The following is a 20,867-nucleotide window of genomic DNA, read 5'->3' on the forward strand; positions in this document are numbered from 1 at the left end:
TAACTTTCAGGTATCTGGATGTAATCACAGTATTCTTTTATTATAAATAAGAGTTATCAATAAAATTACGATGCTATTCTTTTCTTAAAAAAAAAAAAAAAAAAAAAAAAAACATTTGTATCAGGGAGGTCGGTTCCGATTCTACGAAGTACAAAAAGGGAGTTGGCCCAATTTAATTCAAAACAATTGATCCAAAATTGAACATGCTGAAATTCATCCACAGCCAAATTTTTGAAAACTAGTCCCATTGAAAGAAGACCAATCGAATTATGTTTAAAATTATTTATGATGGTGTTTGTCATGTCCAGTTAATGTGATACGTGTCACAAGCGAGGACTTAATAAAATCTTGAGAGTGTCGTCCTGAAAAATGATATTTGTAATTATAAAATATATAAGTTTTGCATACTATTTTATAGGTTTTTTTTAAAATTCATTTAAGTTCAGTTTAGATTCAAAAAGTGTCTCGTCTCATCTTATCTCATCTCATCATTACAATTTTTTTTAATTTTTATATAAAATATAATAATTTAACAGTTTCAAATTATAAAATAATAATATATTTAAAAAATAATATTTTATTCTACTTTTAATTTTAATCTCAACTCATTATTCAAACCGCATCTTAATATTTTTCTTTTTTAAAAAATAAATAAATCTAAGACCTATATAAAAAAAAAAAAAAAAATTATTTTTAATAATAGACCTAATTTTTTTGAAAGAGAGTGTGGCAGTTCCATTACTTGAAAGTATTACGTCTTGGATTTATGACTTTAGGTCCTAGAGTTGAGAAGAGAGATGAGAACTCCAGGGAATGATCTAGATCTCATTTGGATTATCGTCTACTAAATTTTCAATTTGTATATCAATATATATAGCTGCGCCATAGGATGCTAAAACAATTTGTTCCAACCTCAATGATGCAGGCTAATGACATCTTCATCTTCAAGCATCTGCGACCATTATTGCTTTGTGCACCATAAAGAATGGAAAAGTGAGAGACTTTGTGCTCAAGCATGACATGTGACTTTGCTTTTGCGTATAAAGTAACAATATATAAGGAAGTATTTTCCTTCATTTTTTTATTTTTTATTTTTCCCATCTGGCAAGTAGTAATCTTCATTAAAACCAAACAGTAATACGCACTTTTAGAATCTGAAATTAAAATACAATATTATACTGGTGGATCAATATTCTTGCTGTGAAACTCCAGTATCATTGTGTTATTTTTATCAGGGAAATGCTTTCATACAAGTTGTTTGAATCTGCCAATTGCGTAATAAAAAGCGTACATTGATTCTGAGAATGATGTATTTAATTTGATTGTCATCTAGCTTTCAAAGTCTTGGAGCAAGAATTTTGTGTCTCCAATATGAAATTTGTTGTGACTCGTCCAAAGGTGAAATGGCTACTTGGGAGGGTGATTTTGACCCAATTCATCTTTACTTGAATATTGTAAAAACTACTTATCCGTCTTTGTTATGCATTGATCCCAATTGCAACTTATTAAGTTGAAGGGAAAAAAAAAAATCTAATCTATTACATATTGTCATTTATGTGCACTCTATATTAATATGATTGGTTAATATATTTATTTTATATTAAAAAAATGATGTAACCTATCATATTAGTGGAATGTGTAAATAAGTACGTAAAATTGACATACATATAAAATTTTTGAAAAAAAAAAAAAGAATATTTAATCAATCATCAGGGATTAGAATAAGATTTGTTCCTCTTTCAATATGAGGAATCTACAAGCATATGGTTAAATTTCTTTTTATCTAATAAAACGTACATTTTTGTTCATCAGCAGATGTTACAAAAAGAATAATCACAAACAAAAATGAGCAATTTCTTGAGGAGAAGGTACATACTCATGCTCAATTATAGGCAACGTTCGAGTAACAGCTGCAGTAGGAGCTCTGACATGTCCTACCATCGAAACTTGCAAAGCTTCTTCTTCATAGGCCCTTCTCTCCATCTCTTCCATTCTTGATTTCTTCTTCACCTTAACAAGCAATGCCACCAGAAGCAAACCCAAAAGAAATGCACCCAATGCAGCTCCTACTGAACTTCCGACCACCAATTTCCACCGGCTAATCTTTTTGCTCAACTGCTCCGGCGCCATCTCAATGACCAGTCCAAAATGGCCATGCCTCTTTGCTACACAAACATATGGTGATGCCTGATTTGCTAGTGTGACTTTGCCATCACTTTCAAAACTAGCACAATATGGTCTATTTCCCTGCATGTTGGTTAACTTCGTAGTATTGCTGAAATCTACTGTGATGGGCTTTTCTTCTGCAAGAATTCCAAGCTCATAAGGGTTGCTAAAATTCATGTTGGATCCAGCATTATATGCTAGAAGACCTAAAATAGGGGAAACAAGTTGGTACCCAGATATGTCATAGTTAGCATAGAATATGGAAGACCAATTATACCCCAAATTTTGTGTAACCACCATGACTCTCTCCACACATGGATGCACAGTCACTCCAACATCTAGATGAAATTCCCTAATCTGTGCACCATATCTTCGTAGACTGCCACACCTGAGTCTCAACATGTCGACCCTGATGCCGGAGAAGTTTGCTGGTAAAAGTACAGTGTGCAATATTCCAGTCTTGATCAAGTGTTGGTCGTGGGCCTTAAACGTATAGTCTCGAATGTATAGATCGAGAAGATGATCTGAACCAATTCCTTGCGCTTCAGCCTTTATTGACGTTGATGATGCCCATGACAGAATTATCAATGTGAGAGAGAAGAGGGAGCCCATTTGATAATATGAACTTGGTTCAGAAGATGTTGGGTGGAAGTGTTATCTTGTATGGTTTGTCCTGATATTCTGGGGCTTGGAAATATAGTAGTATGGTTTTTCCTGATTTTTCTGGCACTGGCACATTAAAGGAAGAGCTTGAAAAATGTGATAACCATATCTAGATGCTTTTGCTGTAGATATAACAGGTCTGAGGCTGCAAACAGGAAGGTTTGGACTGTTTGCAGCAATTTATATAGCCGAAAAGCTTTGATGGATAAAAGAGTAAGGAAGCAAAAAAGAAGAAGAAAGTTCTTATATTGCTTCTATCATGTTAAGTGCAGGACAGAATATACGTTTGATGGCAGTGAAAGTTCCTGATAAAAGGACTGCCAGTTGTTTTAGAGGAGGTGGGGTTATGAAGAACTAGTAAATTGGATCATGAATTGTTCTTACAAAAAGAAAAAGAAAAAAAAAAGGAAGAGATCATGAACAGTTAGACAGCAGCATAATCAGAATGAAAATCTTTGGTTGGCAAAGGTTGGCAAAGGTACTAGGGTCATATGACAAAGGATGGGAGATATGATTTGGGAGCATGGGCTGCTGCTGCTGCTGATGATGATACTTCATGGCAAAAAGGAAATGAAAAAGGGGACTGGCGTGCTTAGGGTAAGAAATGAGGGCATTGTTCACCTAGGGGTTCCAATGCTCTTAATTGTGTTTGATAACATGTCTGCCACTCAAACAACGTTGTGGCTATCATCTTAGCTAACCATTACATTCCATTTTTGTTCCCTTTTATGGACCCAAATATTCAAATGGGGTCACCTGAGAAGTAATTAAAAAAAAATGTTTGGATTTTTATACCCAATACACCCTCAATTCCCTTGTTTTCATTAACGTGAATTGAAGGCTCACGAGAGGAATTCTGTGCTTTTTGGCCATTTTGATTTCATGTAGGGCCGGTTAGGCCATTGCCTTACCCCCACTCTATGTAAGACGTCCAAGATAAAAAATGAGATATTTTTTTCTTAATTTTTTTTTGACAAAGAATAAAAACTATTTCATTATATAAAATTTTAAATAACTTTTTTATTTTTCAATATGTGCAAGGACTCATAATATTAAATTTAATATTTAATATAATGAATTATTTATATTTTAAATAATTTTTTAAAATCGATCTCACTAAATTGAGGTGCTAAATTTGCATTGAAGCCTTATTTTAAGTTGTAGTATTTAATATAAATTCAAAAAAAATTTATTTAAAGATTTAAAATAAAATCTCATTTTATTAAAAAATTTAAAAATATTTCATATAATAATTTATATTTTATTATATTATAATTATGAATGACTAAGTCTAATTCCGCCTTAAGCCTCAATTTGTATTGAGCTCCACATGCTTTCATGTCATTGGCACCTCACGGATTGCACTAGCTAGTTTTGACCTTCATCACTTCATAAGGTTAATATAGCTGAAGAAGTCGTCTACTTAGGCATATGGGATATTTTTATTTTTATTTTTTTGTTGTTTTTGCACTAAGAACAAATAGAGAAAGTCTGTTTGATGAAACAATGACATATTCCATAAAAAGTTCAGGAATAAAATGACACAACGCTTTACCTTCTTCTTTTCAGAAAAATTTAGTTGAGTTTAGGATCAGCTTGTACTTGATTCTGTGCAGGAAATCAGGTAAACTCTGTCCTCAAACCTTTTAACCCTGTCAAGTATTTGAGTACAATAAAGTTTTGACACAGAGAAATTGTACCAACAGAAAATGTTGGCACTGAGTATCATTGATAAAAGTAACAAGCAGCAGTAATACTTCTCGTGGCATGAACATCTACTCTCATGGCAGCAGCTGAAGACTCATTGGTGACTAACAAAGAGTCATTGGAGATCAAAAGCTTGTATATTAATAATGGAAGTAGACATTTGTCTTATAGGTCAATTTCACATCCTAGAATAACCGAGCAACTACCCAAAATTAATGGATCACACACTTATTTCTTCCATTATTCAAGTGACAGAAAAAAGGTCTTAATCTCTCAAATCTTACATTTATGAGCAATTAAATCCTAGTTATCCTTCTAGTTCTTGAGAGGTACTACTAAGCTAGAAGGCTATAGGTATAATCCATTTTCTAAGTCCAAACTTTTCTCCCCATATCATATTTCAACTAGGCATATGATCATATATCAATGTACTACTGCAGATTCTGCACTTTGGGAGAACTCTGTATTAGTTTTTTGCCATGGAAAGTCCTTGCTTTCCAACTGGTAAGATTCGAATGCATTTCAGGTCCAACACACTTACTTTTTGTCAAGACTGGCTGGGACTAGGCTACTACTAGCTGTGGTTTTTCACCCTATGAATGTATTGAAACTTGCATACGTTCTTTCTTCTCGAAACAAGATGATAGCCAAATATATATATAATTAATAGCGTGGAATGAGTACCCATGCATAGTCTCGCAGGCAGTTTCGTCGCCATAAAAGGTGGCATGCATGCGCAACCTGCCTGCATGCGATTGGTCGGAAGCCTCATGATGATGATTGCCAGTAAATTAGAAGGAGCCAAAGCACCGTGATTGAAGCGAAGAAGCCATAATGTTGCGTTCATCTAGTCTTGGTGGAGCTCTGTGCAATGCCTATTTGAGTATTGACCTGTTCGTGCCATCTTACATGATGGATACACTTCTAATTACAAGAGAATTCGATCGTGAGCCTCACGAGGATTGAGTCATGCATTCAACTTATATATATATATATTTATATTAAAAAAAGATAATATTTTGGTGTAAAATTCAAATTTAAGTATTAATATATAATGGGTCTTTAAAATCCAAATCCCTCCATCCAAACACAACATATATAATCTCCAAGTTAGAAATTTGTGCACAAGCTAGCAATCATTAGAAAATTCCATGTTCTTAAAGTGAAATAGCTCTTCAAACAATATCAAGTACCCAAGTAAAACTTTTACAATAATTACCTTTGTCTTTTGGAAACTGGAAAGTTAAAAGCATTTGCTCAGGAAAATTAAAAAAATTATGGAAATGAAAAGATGGTGCATGTCGCTCTTCCTAATTATTAAATAGACATGCATCATCTATTGTCACCATTTTCCCCAAAAAAATTGTATATTGCTTTGTTGATGTATATTGGAACACATCAACGTAAGTTGACATTTGCCTCATAAGTCAATCCTTGATTCCAATTAGAAGGAGCGACGTCCCATGCATAGATAGTCTCCTTGGTTGTGTAGGAGGTAATCATGAAAGAAAGAGATTGGCCTCCCAGCGTAGCAAATGCCTGGTACGATGCTCCCCAGTTATGGCTCATGCTTATCCACCCTGTTTTGCTCCCTTTCACCCACATCTGGGAAATGTCTCCCCCACCTCCCACGTTCATCACATACACCAGCAACCAGTACCCATTTCCTTGGAAACTGAATCGAAGCCCATCGCTCCTTGCGCATGGTACCCTACGAGAATCATATAAATATATACATGGATCAATGAAAGAATTTAATGTTTCCTGATCAGATCTTTTTTTTTTTTTTTTTTTTCCTGCTGATACAACCGTTTTGGAAGTGACAAATTCTACGAGATTTTAAGTCTCACCTGCGGTACATTATTGGAATAATGCCAGCCTTCCACTGGGCAATCTTCATGAAAGCAGGCTTGGACATGTCAAAGTGGGTTCGAGGTGGGTTGCACCACCCACCAGCATTGGAGTCCTGAGACCAATTTGGTGGGCAAAGGTTTGTAGCCGTCACTCTGGTGAATGCGATGTCCCCTGTAAAGCACCACGGGGATTGAAAGCACTTTATCTGATAACAACTCCCGCATGCGTACCCATTGTTGAACAGGGTTGGGCTCAAGGCTGCTGTGTCTGTTCCGTAACCGTTGGCAAACAAGTTTCCATATCCACACGCTCCTCCTGTACGTGAACCATGCATAAATGGAACATTAACATTTGCATGTTAATTGCCGACGACAGCCCTACTAATTTCACAAAAACGCCCGCCATTACGGTCAAAAACCCAAAATCTTTTTTCATAAAAGCTAGCTAGCTAATCATGATGCGAACAACTTTATGTACGTACGTACCCATGGTCTCGGAGGCTGTCTCGTCACCATAAAAGGTTGCATGGGCGAGCTGCCATGGACTGGGTTGAAAGACAGCAGACGTTAACTTGCAACTGATCATTAATAGTATGGATGCCATTAACAGGAAGCTAAAGTTCCATGATTGAAGCTGGGAAGTCGCAGCCATGTATCATATATACGTTTCAATTTAATGAGAGCCTAGATATTAATCGAGAGCTTCTGTGACGACTGACTTCAACAATGCAGATTGCAGATGTTGTCTTGCACATATACTAACTTATATAATGTCCAACATTAACAACCATGCATTACTGGAGAACATGAGATGTTGCCCTTCGTGATCCTCACGAAGACAAAAAGTCTTCGAACTTCAAGTACATTCTTTACTATTCAAGAGCTAATTTCCTATTTGTTGGTGTTAAGGACAGCACAGTGTCACCACCTAGGGTTTTTTTAGAGAATTTCCTAACCTTCTAGAAGCCTCCAAGTCTTTTGTAATCTTGTGGAATTGTGTAGAGTCATCTAGAAGGGGCGATATAGACAATTTAGAGTAGTGTTCTAGAAAGGGTGTTATAGACAATTCTAGAGTAGGAATCTAGAAAGTTCTTTACCCTTGGATTGATGACAAGTGTCACAATCCTAACCATTCTTTGTACCAAGAGTTCCCTATAAATAGAGGGGCTCTCATTTGTGTAAATCACCAAGCAATAAGAGAAACAAGTTCTCTAGAGCATCTCTCTCTATCTTCTCTCTCTAGTTTGTTCTCTATTGTCTTGAGTCCTTTAGAAGGCTTACTTAGGAGCTTTGTGGGAGAGAAAGCCTCCTAAGGCCGCACGGGTCGAGTGAAGAAATTCTAAGTCCGTGACAGTTGGTATCAGAGCTATCCAGGTTAGGATGGCGGATCCAAGTGAGATCACCATGGAGGTCCAGGAGACAAGAAAGAGCAAGAGGTCGAAGGACTCAAGCTCATCTATGGAGTCTCGTCTCGATGGGATCGAGAGGGCCATGGCCAAGATATTGGCCAAGATTGAGGAATGGGATCAGTCTCATAGGGAGGTAAGCACCCTTGACAACACGGTGACCAGGATGGAGGTGGCTGTAGTGGATGTCAGGGACCGACTTGACATCATGGAGCAAGGTTTGGAGGAGCTAGGATTGGAGGGACAATCCGAATCGCTCAAGGAGTCCATTCTGAGCACCATCCACCCTACCATCGAAGCACAACGTGTTGAGAACGTTGCTTTCCAAGACCGGGTCTTGGGGGAGCTAACAAAACTCCAAGGACAAATGGAGGAATGCCGCGCCGGTCTGGAGGAGACCAAGGCGGATTGGGCTATATGCAAGTGTGCAGTGGCCAATGGGGGCGTCGTCGGAGCTGGGATGATGGCGACACCAAGGGTGGATACCCCCAAACCAAAAGAGTTCGATGGCAAGCGGGATGCCAAAGAACTTGACAACTACATGTGGCACATGGAGCGCTACTTTGAAGCTTTGAACATGCAAGACGAGTGTGTCAAGGTACGTACTGCTTCCCTCTATCTTACTAATCTTGCTGGTACTTGGTGGCGTCGTAAGCATGGTGAGATAGAGAAGGGTACTTGCTCCATTGATTCTTGGGAAGAGTTCAAGCGTGAACTCAAGAGGCAATTCTATCCCGAGAATGTGGCTATTCATGCGCGGAAGAGAATGAAGGAGTTGAAGCACACTTCTTCTATCCGCAACTATGTTGAAGAATTTTCTGCCCTCATGCTTCAAATTACAAACATGAGTGAAGAAGATCTCCTCTTCAACTTCATCGACGGTCTCAAATCTTGGGTGGCTCAAGAACTCAAGCGTCGTGGAGTCAACGACATCTCCACCGCCCTGACCGTGACAGAGACCTTAGAAGAATTTGAGTACCATAAGAGTGACAACTCTTCAAAACCCAAGTCTTCAAAGGATAATCACACTAAGGGTGGGGGAGCGAAGGGGTTCAAGCCTCCACAACATAAAAATCGAGGTGACAAGCCTTCAACATCAAAAGAGGGCAAGAAGGACTACTCTAAGGACAAGAAGCCAAAGGATGCTTGTTTCCTTTGTAACGGCCCACATTGGGCTAGAGATTGTCCCAAGAGGAAGGCCCTCAACGCTATTTTGGAGGAGAAGGAAGTTCAAGAGAAGTCGCACCTGGGGTGTCTACAACTTCTCAACTCTCTCAAGGCAAGCACGAAGCTAACCACCAAGGATGGGTCTTTGATGTTTGTAGAGGTGTTCGTTAATGGGAAGAAGAGTCACGCCATGGTCGACTCAGGAGCTTCTCATAACTTCATTAAGAAGGAAGAGGCCACACGGCTAGGGATTCCTCTTAAGAAGGGTCAAGGATGGCTAAAGACTGTGAATTCTGAGGCCAAACCCCTTGATGGCGTAGCTCACGGGGTGGAGCTACAACTTGGCACTTGGAGAGGCACGGTGGATTTCTCCGTCGCTCCTATGGATGATTTCGATATCGTGTTGGGGATGGAATTCTTGAGACAATTCAATGTAGTGTCTCTTCCCCACTACAACTCGGTGTGTATCTTGGAGGGCAGTCCATGCATGATACCCACCGTGTCCAAGCCAAACACCACCCAACTTCTATCCGCCATGCAATTCAAGAAGGGATGGAAGAAGGGCGAGGTGTCATACTTGGCTTCTATGGAGGAAGGTGAAGTGAAGATTTCCTCCCCTCCACCCAAAGAAATCCAAAGGGTCCTCAGGGACTATGAGGATGTCATGCCGCCAGAGTTGCCCAAGCAACTACCACCTAGGAGAGAGGTGGATCATCAGATCGAGATGGAACCCGGCGCCAAACCACCCGCCAAAGCACCTTATCGTATGTCACCTCCAGAGCTTGAAGAACTAAGGAGGCAACTTAAGGAGCTATTTGATGCCGGATTCATCCAACCCTCCAAGGCACCATATGGGGCACCTGTGTTGTTCCAAAAGAAACATGATGGGTTGTTGCGGCTGTGCATCGACTACCGAGCTCTAAACAAGGTAACCATAAAAAACAAGTACCCTATTCCTTTGATTGCTGATTTATTTGATCAACTAGGCAATGCAAAGTACTTCTCCAAGCTTGATCTAAGATCGGGATATTATCAAGTAAGGATTGCGGAAGGAGACGAAGCCAAAACAACTTGTGTAACTCGCTATGGGGCATACGAGTTCCTAGTGATGCCCTTTGGCCTCACAAATGCTCCAGCTACCTTCTGCACGCTCATGAACAAAATCTTTCATCCCTATCTTGATCAGTTTGTGGTAGTCTATCTAGATGATATTGTCATCTATAGTTCTACCATTGAAGAACATGTGGAGCATCTAAGAGTTGTTTTCCGTGTCTTAAGGGAAAACCAACTCTATGTCAAGAAGGAGAAGTGCTCATTCGCTCTAAACGAAGTCCATTTCCTTGGTCACAAAATCCAAGGGGGAATACTCAGCATGGAGGAGGGGAAAATTGAGGCAATCAAGAAGTGGGAGCCTCCCACTAAGGTTACCGAGCTCCGATCCTTCCTTGGGCTTATCAACTATTATAGGAGATTTATAAAGGGATACTCCAGAAGAGCATCCCCCCTCACCGACTTGCTCAAGAAGAACAGGGCCTGGGAGTGGTCATCAAGGTGTCAGGAAGCCTTTGATGATCTGAAGACAGCCATCACGGAGAAACCAGTCATGGCCTTACCAGATTGTACCAAGCCTTTTGAGGTACAATCAGATGCATCGGATTTTGCCATAGGGGGAGTTCTTATGCAAGAGGGACATCCTATTGCATATGAGAGTTGCAAACTCAATGAGATTGAGAGGCGATACACTGTGCAAGAGAAGGAGATGACGGCCATCATCCATTGCCTCAGAGTTTGGCGACACTATCTACTCGGCTCTCATTTTGTAGTCAAGACAGATAACATTGCCACTAGTTACTTCCAGAGTCAGAAGAAACTAAGCCCAAAACAAGTTAGGTGGCAAGACTTCTTGGCAGAATTTGACTTTGTCTTGGAGTACAAACCGGGCAAGGCCAACCTCGTTGCTGATGCACTAAGTAGGAAGGGTGAACTTGCTGCTATCACTCAAGCTCAAGGGGAGCTACTTGAGGTAATCCGTGAAGGCATGGAGCATGATCTCTTAGCCAAGAACTTGGTGAACATGGCTAAGGAAGGGAAAACCAAGAGATTCTGGGTAGAGGACGGTCTTCTCTACACCATCAGGCGGCGAATCTATGTTCCAAAGTGGGGAAACCTACGGAGGAACCTTATCAAGGAATGCCATGATTCCTTATGGGCTGGACACCCGGGCCAATGACGTACTCGAGCTTTGCTGGAAGCTTCCTACTATTGGCCTCAATTGAGAGATGAGGTGGAACTCTACGTGAAGACTTGTCTTGTGTGTCAACAAGACAAGGTGGAGAATCAAAGTCCTGCAGGATTGCTAGAACCACTACCCACTCCTTCTCACCCATGGGAAAGTGTGAGCATGGATTTTATAGTGGCTCTACCTAAATCCGAGGGTTGCGGTACCCTCATTGTGGTGGTGGATCGATTCTCCAAGTATGTCACCTTCATCGCAGCTCCTAAAGATTGCTCAGCTGAAAAAACTGCAAAATTATTCTTCAAGCATGTGGTTAAGTATTGGGGCTTACCACGGAGCATTATTAGTGATCGAGACCCTCGCTTCACAGGAAAGTTCTGGTCAGGACTATTCAAGCTTATGGGGTCTGCCCTACATTTCTCTACCAGCTTTCACCCTCAGACAGATGGGCAAACCGAGAGGGTGAATGCCTTGTTGGAGTTGTACTTGAGGCACTTTGTGAGTGCCAACCAATCCGATTGGGCCAAGTTATTGGATGTCGCTCAATTCTCCTACAATTTACAAAGGAGCGAGTCCACAAACAAGAGCCCATTTGAGATTGTAATGGGACAGCAGCCACTTACTCCCCAGTCATTGGAGACAAGCTACGCGGGGAATTGTCCGACAGCCTTCAAGGTTGCTAGGTCTTGGAACGAACAATTGGATGTGACCCGTTCCTACTTAGACAAAGCAACTAAGAAGATGAAGAAGTGGGCTGATCAGAAGAGAAGGCACGCTGAATATCGTATAGGCGACTTGGTGTTAGTAAAGATCTTGTCGAGCCAACACAAGTTCACAAGAAAGCTACATAAGGGGCTTGTACGACGTTATGAGGGACCATTCCCCATCATCAAGAAAATAGGGAAGGTCTCCTACAAGCTGGACTTACCCTCCAAGTTCAAACTTCATCCAGTATTCCATGTCAGCTGCTTGAAGCCTTACCATGACGATGAAGAGGAGCCAACACGAAGAGAGTCCAAGCGTGCACCATTGGGCATAACTACCACTTTCGACAAAGAAGTAGAAAAAATCTTGGCGGACCGTGTCATCAGGCGAAAGAGTCATATGCCACGCCAAGAATACTTGATCAAGTGGAAGGGATTGCCCGAAAGTGAGACAACTTGGGAACCAAAGGAGTCATTGTGGCAATTTGAAGATCACATCCGAAGGTTCCATGAGGACACCGCGTCGAGGACGTCGCGAAGCTTGGTGGGGGAGAATGTCACCACCTAGGGTTTTTTTAGAGAATTTCCTAACCTTCTAGAAGCCTCCAAGTCTTTTGTAATCTTGTGGAATTGTGTAGAGTCATCTAGAAGGGGCGATATAGACAATTTAGAGTAGTGTTCTAGAAAGGGTGTTATAGACAATTCTAGAGTAGGAATCTAGAAAGTTCTTTACCCTTGGATTGATGACAAGTGTCACAATCCTAACCATTCTTTGTACCAAGAGTTTCCTATAAATAGAGGGGCTCTCATTTGTGTAAATCACCAAGCAATAAGAGAAACAATTTCTCTAGAGCATCTCTCTCTATCTTCTCTCTCTAGTTTGTTCTCTATTGTCTTGAGTCCTTTAGAAGGCTTACTTAGGAGCTTTGTGGGAGAGAAAGCCTCCTAAGGCCGCACGGGTCGAGTGAAGAAATTCTAAGTCCGTGACAACAGTCACCGCACCACTACAGCACCAGACGTCCAGTGCAATTACGTAAATCAGCAAACACGTGTTCACGTGTCCTCTGTACTGCATCTCTGTATAACAAACTCTTGTAACAAATTGCACCTTTCTCACATTAGAAGATTCTAGACTTTGTATAGCATACGCCTATAAATAGGCACTGTTTTATAATGCAAGAAATATACAGAAAAATATAAGGAAGATATTAATCTTCAACTTGGTATCAGAGCACCATAGGACCAACGTCCATGGCTGCTTCTCCTTCCTCCTCTCCTGTTCTTCCCTATCCAAATGTGTCCCATGTTATCTCAGTAAAGCTCACCCCAGAAAACTACCTCTTATGGAAGGCACAACTAGTCCCGTATCTTCGTGGGCAGCATCTCTACAAATATGTAGATGGTTCCTGCCCTCCTCCAAAACCCATACTCTCCGATTCTACCCTAAACCCAGCCCATGACTCATGGCTTGAATATGACCAAATGGTCATGTCTGTACTCATTTCATCCCTCTCAGAAACTCTTATTGCCCAAGTAGTTGGTTGCAACACTGCTCGAGCCGTGTGGCTCTCGCTGGAGTCCTCTTTTTCATCTGTTTCTCAAGCTCGGGTCCTACAAACTCAGTATCAACTAGCCTCCCTCAAAAAGGGTTCTGATTCCATTTCCACTTATTTTCGCAGAGCCAAAACTCTAGCTGATACCTTGGCAGCTGCAAGCTGACCACTACAGCCCTCTGATTTCATACCATACCTGCTTGCTGGTCTTGGAAGTGACTATGATTCCATGGTATCATCAATCACTACCCGAATTGACCCTATATCACCTGAAGAACTACTCGGCCATCTCTTAGCTCATGAAGCTCGCATGCTTCGCCACTCGGACACTCAAGTTTTTCAAGGAGAAACTTCAGCTAATTTCACTGCAAAATCCCAAAATGCTCCAAGAGGCCGAGGTTACTGTGGAAATAGAAGTAATTCTCGTGGAAGAGGGACTGGCTGTTTCTACTCTCAACAAGGACGAGGTAACACTGGGAGCACTTTTTCTGCATCCACTAATAATTCTGTGATCTGTCAGGTGTGCAACCGACATGGTCACTCTGCCCCCAGCTGTTTTCAACGACTCATTCAAGCTTGCACAGCCTCACAACCAGCTGCAGCACATTTTTCTTCCAGCTATTCTCCCGATACAAGCTGGTATTCGGATACTGCAGCTACAAATCACATCACCAGTGATTTAGCAAACTTGAATTTACATGCTTCTGAGTATCATGGCGATGAACAACTGCATGTTGGCGATGGGTCTCCTATACCCATATCTCACACTGGTTCTGCATCCCTTCCTTCCTCTACTTCTCAATTCCTTCTCAACAAAATACTCTGTGTTCCTTCATTTCAGAAAAATTTAATTTCAGTTCGGCAACTCTGTCTAGATAATAATGTCTCACTTGAATTTTTCTCTGATTCTTTTCTCATTAAGGACTGCAACTCGGGGACAATCCTCCTTCAAGGAACAACAAGTAACGGTCTCTACTCCTTTCCGTTCTCGCCTCCATCAGCTCAGACCAGTTCACTTTCAGTTCCTCTTTGGCATTCTCGACTTGGCCATCCATCCATCAAGCTTGTTAAATCAATACTCAGTCAACATCACCTCCCATATGATCCTTCTCTAGTACCTGCGTTCTGTGATGCATGTGCAATGGCGAAATCTCATCGAGTCCCAGCTCACACACGGATACATCGCTCCACAGCACCTTTTCAACTTATTTTCTCAGATTTATGGGGTCCTTCCCCACATGTATCCCATGATGGCTTTAAGTTTTACATTAGCTTTGTTGATGACTTTTCCCGATACACATGGTTGTTTCCTCTTAAAACTAAGTCTCAAGCTTTTGATATGTTTGTCAAATTTAAAGCCCATGTCGAACTTCAATTTCACACCAAAATAAAACAATTTCAGTCGGACTGGGGGGGCGAGTTTAGACCATTTTCTGAGTTTTTAGCTTCATGCGGCATTAAACATCGAGTTACATGCCCACATACACACACTCAAAACGGTGTCGTTGAGAGAAAACATCGTCACATCGTCGACACCGGATTAGCGCTTCTAGCTCATGCCTTCCTTCCACTCACGTTTTGGAATTATGCCTTCACCCATGCCGTGTATCTAATTAATCTATTACCTTCATCCTCTCTCAATAATTCTTCTCCTCACTTTCTTTTATATAAAACTCAACCTGATTACACTGGTCTACGTGTCTTTGGTGCTGAATGTTGGCCTTTAACCTCGGCATACAATGCAAATAAATTTGCTTTTCAATCAGTCCCATGTGTTTTCCTTGGTCTTAGTTCCTGTCACAAAGGCTTTATATGCTATAATCTTAAGTTGGGCCGAGTATACATCTCCAAGGATGTTAAGTTTAATGAGTCAAGGTTTCCCTTTGCCCATAATCAAAAACCCAACTCTGCTCCTTTTACCACGCATGTTGCTCTACCAACTTTTCCAAAATCCATTTCCCCACCACCACTGCTTACCTCTATTCTGGGCTCGCCACCATCTTCCTCGCCTATTTCTAACTCTCCATCTCCGTTGCCACCGTCGCCAACTCCTTCGTCTTCCTCTCCCTCTCCAGTGCAATCGTTACCGAGCTCCTCTTTGCCTGATACTCAGTAGCATGCACACTCAATGTTAACTAGATCACGTACCAATACATCTCGACCTCGACAGTTCACAGATGGCACTATCAAATGGCCTCCTCCCCGTGCACATGTCTCTGCCATGAACTCTGTTCCTGAAACTCCATCTTGCTTTACAGTTGCACAGAAACACCAAGAATGGCGTGAAGCAATGACAAGTGAATTTAACGCACTTCTAGCAAACCAGACGTGGTCTCTCGTCCCTGCTTCTCATGCCACCAATACAGTAACCTGCAAATGGGTTTTCCGAACCAAACGGTTCGCTGACGGCTCCATTGAACGGCGAAAGGCTCGACTGGTCGCAAAAGGATATCTTTAACAACCCGGCATCGATTTTGAAGAAACCTTCAGCCCAGTCGTTAAAGCCACGACAATTCGTCTAGTACTTGCTTTGGCAATCTCAAAACACTGGCCTATACGGCAATTCAACGTGCAGAATGCGTTTCTACATGGCCCACTTCAAGAAACTGTTTTCATGTCTCAGCCCCCTGGATTCACTAATCCACAATTTACATCTCATGTATGCAGGTTACACAAAGCCATTTATGGCCTTCGACAATCCCCACGGGCTTGGTACTCAAAATTAAGCAGTCACCTCGTGGACCTCGGTTTTACAATTTCTGCAGCCGATTCTTCTTTATTTGTCCGAGAGGTTGCTTCTTCTACACTGTTTGTCTTGGTCTATGTAGATGACCTCCTGATCACAGGGTCCTCTACCAAGTGTATCTCTGATCTTGTTGCGGCACTACGCATTGAGTTCCCAATCACCGACCTCGGCAACTTGAAATTCTTTCTGGGAATTGAAGCAACGTTCAACTCTGAAGGCCTACTTCTCACCCAGCAGAAGTATATCAATGACTTGCTTTACAAGACCAACATGCACTTAGCAAAACCTGTAAAAACGCCAATGGCCACCTCTGATAAATTGAGTGCATTTACAGGAAATTTATTTGAAGATCCCACTCTATACCGAAGCACCGTTGGCTCCTTGCAGTACTTATCTTTCACACGGCCCGATCTCGCTTTCGCTGTAAACAAGGTCTGCCAATTCATGCATGCCCCTCGCCTACCTCACTAGGCAGCAGTTAAGCATATCCTCTGATACCTTAAACACACGTCCACTCTTGGCCTTCAACTCTCTCCTTCCTCCTCGTTCAACATCACTGCCTTTTTCGATACCGATTGGGCAAGTCGCCCTGACGATAGAAAATCTACCAGTGGGTTTTCCATTTTCCTCGGCAACAATTTGGTCAGTTGGTCTTCAAAGAAGCAGGCCACTATCGCCAGATCATCCACAGAAGCCGAGTTTAAAGCAGTTGCCAATGCGACTGCAGAAGTCATCTGGTTGCAGCACCTGTGCAGGGACATTGGCGTAAAACATACCAGCGTTCCTCTACTCTACTTTGACAATTTGGGTGCCACCTACCTTTCCTCTAACCCGGTCTTTCATGCATGGACAAAGCACGTCGAAATCGATTTTCACTTTGTCCGAAATCGAGTCCTCAACAAGTCACTGCAAGTGGCCTTCATTTCTAGCAAGGACCAACTTGCCGACGTACTTACCAAACCTCTCTTAGCAACACGCTTCCAGCAGCTATCTTCAAGTCTACGTTTACATAATGTGCAGCTTGACTTGAGGGAAGATGTTAAGGACAGCACAGTCACCGCACCACTACAGCACCAGACGCAATTACGTAAATCAACAAACACATGTTCACGCGTCCTCTGTACTGCATCTTTGTATAACAAACTCTTGTAACAAATTGCACCTTTCTCACATTAGAAGATTCTAGACTTTGTATAGCATACGCTTATAAATAGGCACTGTTTTATAATGCAAGAAATATACAAAAAAATATAAAGAAGATATTAATCTTCAACTGTTGGAAGGAAGATAGGATATGATCACGATCTGTCTCATACATTTATGATTTTTATACTCCCAGCTCGCACCGCAACGTACGTATATAAACGATAATTTTGGTTCAAGCTTGGGGACGTGCAAGCATGAACCCATTTTATTTTATTTTTTTCTCCTGCTTGGGAACATGATCTGTCTTTCTTTTTTTTTGTAAAATATAATTTTCTGTTGGTTGATTTGGAAGGAAAGTAATGGTTTTGATGCTTCGATGGTGTAATGAGAAATTTTCCTTATTATTTCCTACAACACACATTTGTTATTTTTGTTATTTTATTTAAGCACTCACTTATTAATATGTGAATATATATTTAAATAAAATAATAAAAAATGATAAATCATCTGATGTGCGATGTGTGGATAATAAAAAACGTTTCTTTTTATCTAATTATTATATTATGAAATCAATTATACTGCATGGCCCATTGAAGCCCGCGGAAAAAGCCCAACACTGATAAGCCCATTTGGCCCAAGGAAGCGTGTCGTTTACGTGAATAATAGATAATATATATGCAAGAAACAAGGATTTGGGTAGGAGTAGATCCGAACCCAAAAGAGAAGTCCGGGTCAATTGAAAGGTCATGGACAAGAGAAGCAGAGACGCGAAAATGGCTGCAGCCGCCCAACCATCCCAGACTAGACCCTCTTCTTCCAACAGACCACTCCAGCCGCCACCTCCTCCTCCTCTTCAGTCCAGGGCTCCACCACCACTACCTACTCGCCCTCGCTTCGAACCCGTCGATCGTGAAAAGGTCTCCTTTTCTCTCACTCCCCTTCTCTGTCGGGCTTCCTCTAGGGTTTTTTTAACCGCAGAAGATAATAATTTTGATTTCACCTGTGACATTCTGAAGTTATTAATTCCTTTTTATAAAATTTGTATTTATTTCTTTTCTGGCATGAAAAAAAAAATGCAGACTTGCCCGCTGTTGCTTCGAGTTTTCACTAAGGTATGCTCCTATTTCATTCACCAAGGAATTTTGATATTTCCCGTATAAGTATACATTGTTCTATTATGCTTAGAAAAAGCCAAGAGCTGAGATTTAGAAGAAAACTTTACCAAAGTATTCACTTTTGCCAGTGTCCAGAGAAAAAATATAATAATAACAGTTTGCGTATTAGAATGTATGAACCCGATTTTCGTTTGTGGAAAACAGTATCCTTCTCCGGAAAAACAAATAACGAGGTGTGCTTGTACTCGCAAAAGTTTCTGGTTACTTGCTCACTGACAGTATGTTCGAGATTTCTGGCTTGCGTTTGAGGTTTAGTCAACTAGAGTGCTAACCGTGCGAAAATGTGTTGAATTTAGTCTTTTTTCACCTATAAACAAGGATGCTGGAACGTTTGTGTGGACAACTTTGACTGCAAGAGTCTTTGCGTGCTGAGCTTTAGCATTTGAACCATTTATATTCCTCTTATTTTCTTGTTGTTCACAACCAATTTTATACACCTTTAGGATGGCTGCACGCTCTGCCTTTGCACCCTTGGCATAGTTAGTGCTTTCTTTCACTTCTATTGTAGCATGTGAATCTGCATGAACTAGTTGGACTGGTATCCAAATCTATCAATGAAATTTGGGTGATCAATATGTGATCATTTCTAGGCTCATCGACGCGGTACATGTGTTTTATATTTGTGTTATATGCTATAGGTCCACAGAGGTATTGCTGTTGTGGTTTGTGTATCTCTTGTATGTTCTCTTTTCTGGCCACGCCCCTTTCACTTGACAGCCTCTGATTTTATTGTGTGTGTGTGTGTGTGTGTGTGTGTTGCATCTAATTGGCTGATGTTATTAGTTTTACATATATTCTTTTTGTTTGGAAAGTTTTTCTAATTAGTTTGGTTTTAACTTTCTGCAGATTGGAGGTCATCATAATGAGGAAGATTTTGCAGTGAGAGGCAAGGAACCCAAAGATGAGGTTCAAATTTATACCTGGAAAGATGCAACACTCCGTGAATTAACTGATCTTGTATGTTGTACCCCCAATCCAACCCTCTTATCTTTCATAAAATTAGATGCTCATTTGTCCTGTAGATGATTTTAGTTCTTTGTCAGGTTAAAGAGGTTGCTCCTGAGGCTAGGAGAAGAAATGCCAAACTGTCTTTTGCTTTTGTATATCCTGATCAACGTGGTCGTTTTGTGTTGAGAACGGTACACACAATTTTCGTTTAGCTGGTCATACATATATTTGTTCTGCAATTACAGTAGAACTGCTGCATCATCTGCTTATGTTAATTTGATCACTAATAATAGGCCCTGGGTTCTTAACTACTGATATTTTGTTCAATTATTAATCCTTTGAAGGTCTTAGGATGCTAGTATGACCCACTTATTAAAAATAAGGATGCTAGTATGACCCTGTAACACTTTCTGGTGAGCTACCATAAACCTTTTAAGGCGTAATTAATTCTTCTAAAATTTGCAATCACCTTTATTTGCGAGATATTGAGTATCCCACTGCACGGAGGTATCAAATCTTTGGGCAGACATAATACCCTTCTAGTGCTTTTTTTTTTTAAATGTCGGTCTAGTTGTAGTGGGAAATCAGGTAAAAGTGAGGTGCAATCAAGCCGTTGACCATAATCAATACATTGGCATAGATGTAGCATGAACCCACGCAAAGAAGATTTATTGCAGTTTTTATATTTAAATTGCAAACTTACATATCTTGGGTCTGAAGGTGGGCATTACACTTTCTTTTTCCTTTATTGATAAGTAGGTGGGGATGACACATTCTTATGGAAACAGCAGACGGGTGGAGGACAGCAAGTCATTGGGTGAACTTAGCTTCCAGGTAAAATAAAATAGATGTATCCATATACAATTATGCATTGAATATATTTTTATGGATGAGTTGACTCTTTTTTTCTGGGCTGTAGATTGGAGATTACTTGGATGTGGCAATCTTGTAGGGGAAAAGGTTGTTATTGGATGAAGTGTCTATGGAGTTGTTCTAAGGTGGCATCTTATGCTTGACTAACTTGAGAGGTGCTGTTATGCATTAGTTTTATTTATCTCCTGTCACAGAATGTGTTCCAAGCTTTTAAATGCTTTAACTTTACCTGGATGCCTTGTGGGTTTTGCAAGAAGTTTATGTATCTGCAGACGATTTGACTGATCCTCTCCTGCCACAATGTCTGTTAAGAATGTGGTCAATCTATAATATTTTTTAATCATATATAGTTGTCCAACTGCCAAAACGGTGTTTTATTAGTACTTATTTCAAGTATTTATGGCGGGCAGCTATTTAACACTCAAAACTTTGGGACATGGTTACAGCTCCAGCACAATCTTTGTGAATACAGCTTTTGCTTGGTGTGTGTGTGTGTGTGTGTGTGTGTGTGAGAGAGAGAGAGA

The 20,867-nt window shown here is 40.8% G+C and overlaps 3 protein-coding genes across 3 annotated transcripts; 1 reads left to right on the plus strand and 2 right to left on the minus strand.

Moving 5' to 3' along the window:
* Positions 1-1,718: 1,718 nt before the first annotated feature.
* On the minus strand, positions 1,719-3,258 carry LOC122290238. The gene has a single exon (XM_043097836.1). The coding sequence runs from the start codon at positions 2,776-2,778 to the stop codon at positions 1,834-1,836; it is 945 nt and encodes a 314-aa protein (XP_042953770.1). The 5' UTR covers positions 2,779-3,258; the 3' UTR covers positions 1,719-1,833.
* Positions 3,259-5,934: 2,676 nt separating this feature from the next.
* On the minus strand, positions 5,935-7,041 carry LOC122288836 (expansin-A7-like). Its single transcript, XM_043095629.1, has 3 exons — positions 6,876-7,041; positions 6,387-6,705; positions 5,935-6,247 (listed from the first exon to the last, which is right to left on the minus strand). The coding sequence occupies exons 1-3, from the start codon at positions 7,039-7,041 to the stop codon at positions 5,935-5,937; spliced, it is 798 nt and encodes a 265-aa protein (XP_042951563.1).
* A 10,992-nt stretch (positions 7,042-18,033) lies between these two features.
* LOC122289638 (histone deacetylase complex subunit SAP18-like) lies at positions 18,034-20,688 on the plus strand. The gene is made up of 6 exons (XM_043096810.1): positions 18,034-18,264; positions 18,427-18,459; positions 19,369-19,479; positions 19,566-19,661; positions 20,230-20,304; positions 20,390-20,688. The coding sequence occupies exons 1-6, from the start codon at positions 18,094-18,096 to the stop codon at positions 20,420-20,422; spliced, it is 519 nt and encodes a 172-aa protein (XP_042952744.1). The 5' UTR covers positions 18,034-18,093; the 3' UTR covers positions 20,423-20,688.
* Positions 20,689-20,867: the final 179 nt, after the last annotated feature.

The sequence above is a fragment of the Carya illinoinensis genome, chromosome 12, assembly GCF_018687715.1.
Source record: "Carya illinoinensis cultivar Pawnee chromosome 12, C.illinoinensisPawnee_v1, whole genome shotgun sequence".
Classification (NCBI taxonomy): domain Eukaryota; kingdom Viridiplantae; phylum Streptophyta; class Magnoliopsida; order Fagales; family Juglandaceae; genus Carya; species Carya illinoinensis.

Excerpts from the sequence above, each read along its gene's own strand:
- LOC122290238 (XM_043097836.1), bottom strand. The coding sequence starts at position 2,778 with ATGGGCTCCCTCTTCTCTCTCACATTGATAATTCTGTCATGGGCATCA.
- LOC122288836 (XM_043095629.1), bottom strand. The coding sequence starts at position 7,041 with ATGGCTGCGACTTCCCAGCTTCAATCATGGAACTTTAGCTTCCTGTTA. Across the intron at positions 6,706-6,875 it reads GACAGCCTCCGAGACCATGG|GAGGAGCGTGTGGATATGGA; the intron begins GTACGTACGTAC and ends GTTCACGTACAG. Across the intron at positions 6,248-6,386 it reads ATTCCAATAATGTACCGCAG|GGTACCATGCGCAAGGAGCG; the intron begins GTGAGACTTAAA and ends TGATTCTCGTAG.
- LOC122289638 (XM_043096810.1), top strand. The coding sequence starts at position 18,094 with ATGGACAAGAGAAGCAGAGACGCGAAAATGGCTGCAGCCGCCCAACCA. Across the intron at positions 18,460-19,368 it reads TGCTTCGAGTTTTCACTAAG|ATTGGAGGTCATCATAATGA; the intron begins GTATGCTCCTAT and ends AACTTTCTGCAG. Across the intron at positions 19,662-20,229 it reads GTCGTTTTGTGTTGAGAACG|GTGGGGATGACACATTCTTA; the intron begins GTACACACAATT and ends ATTGATAAGTAG.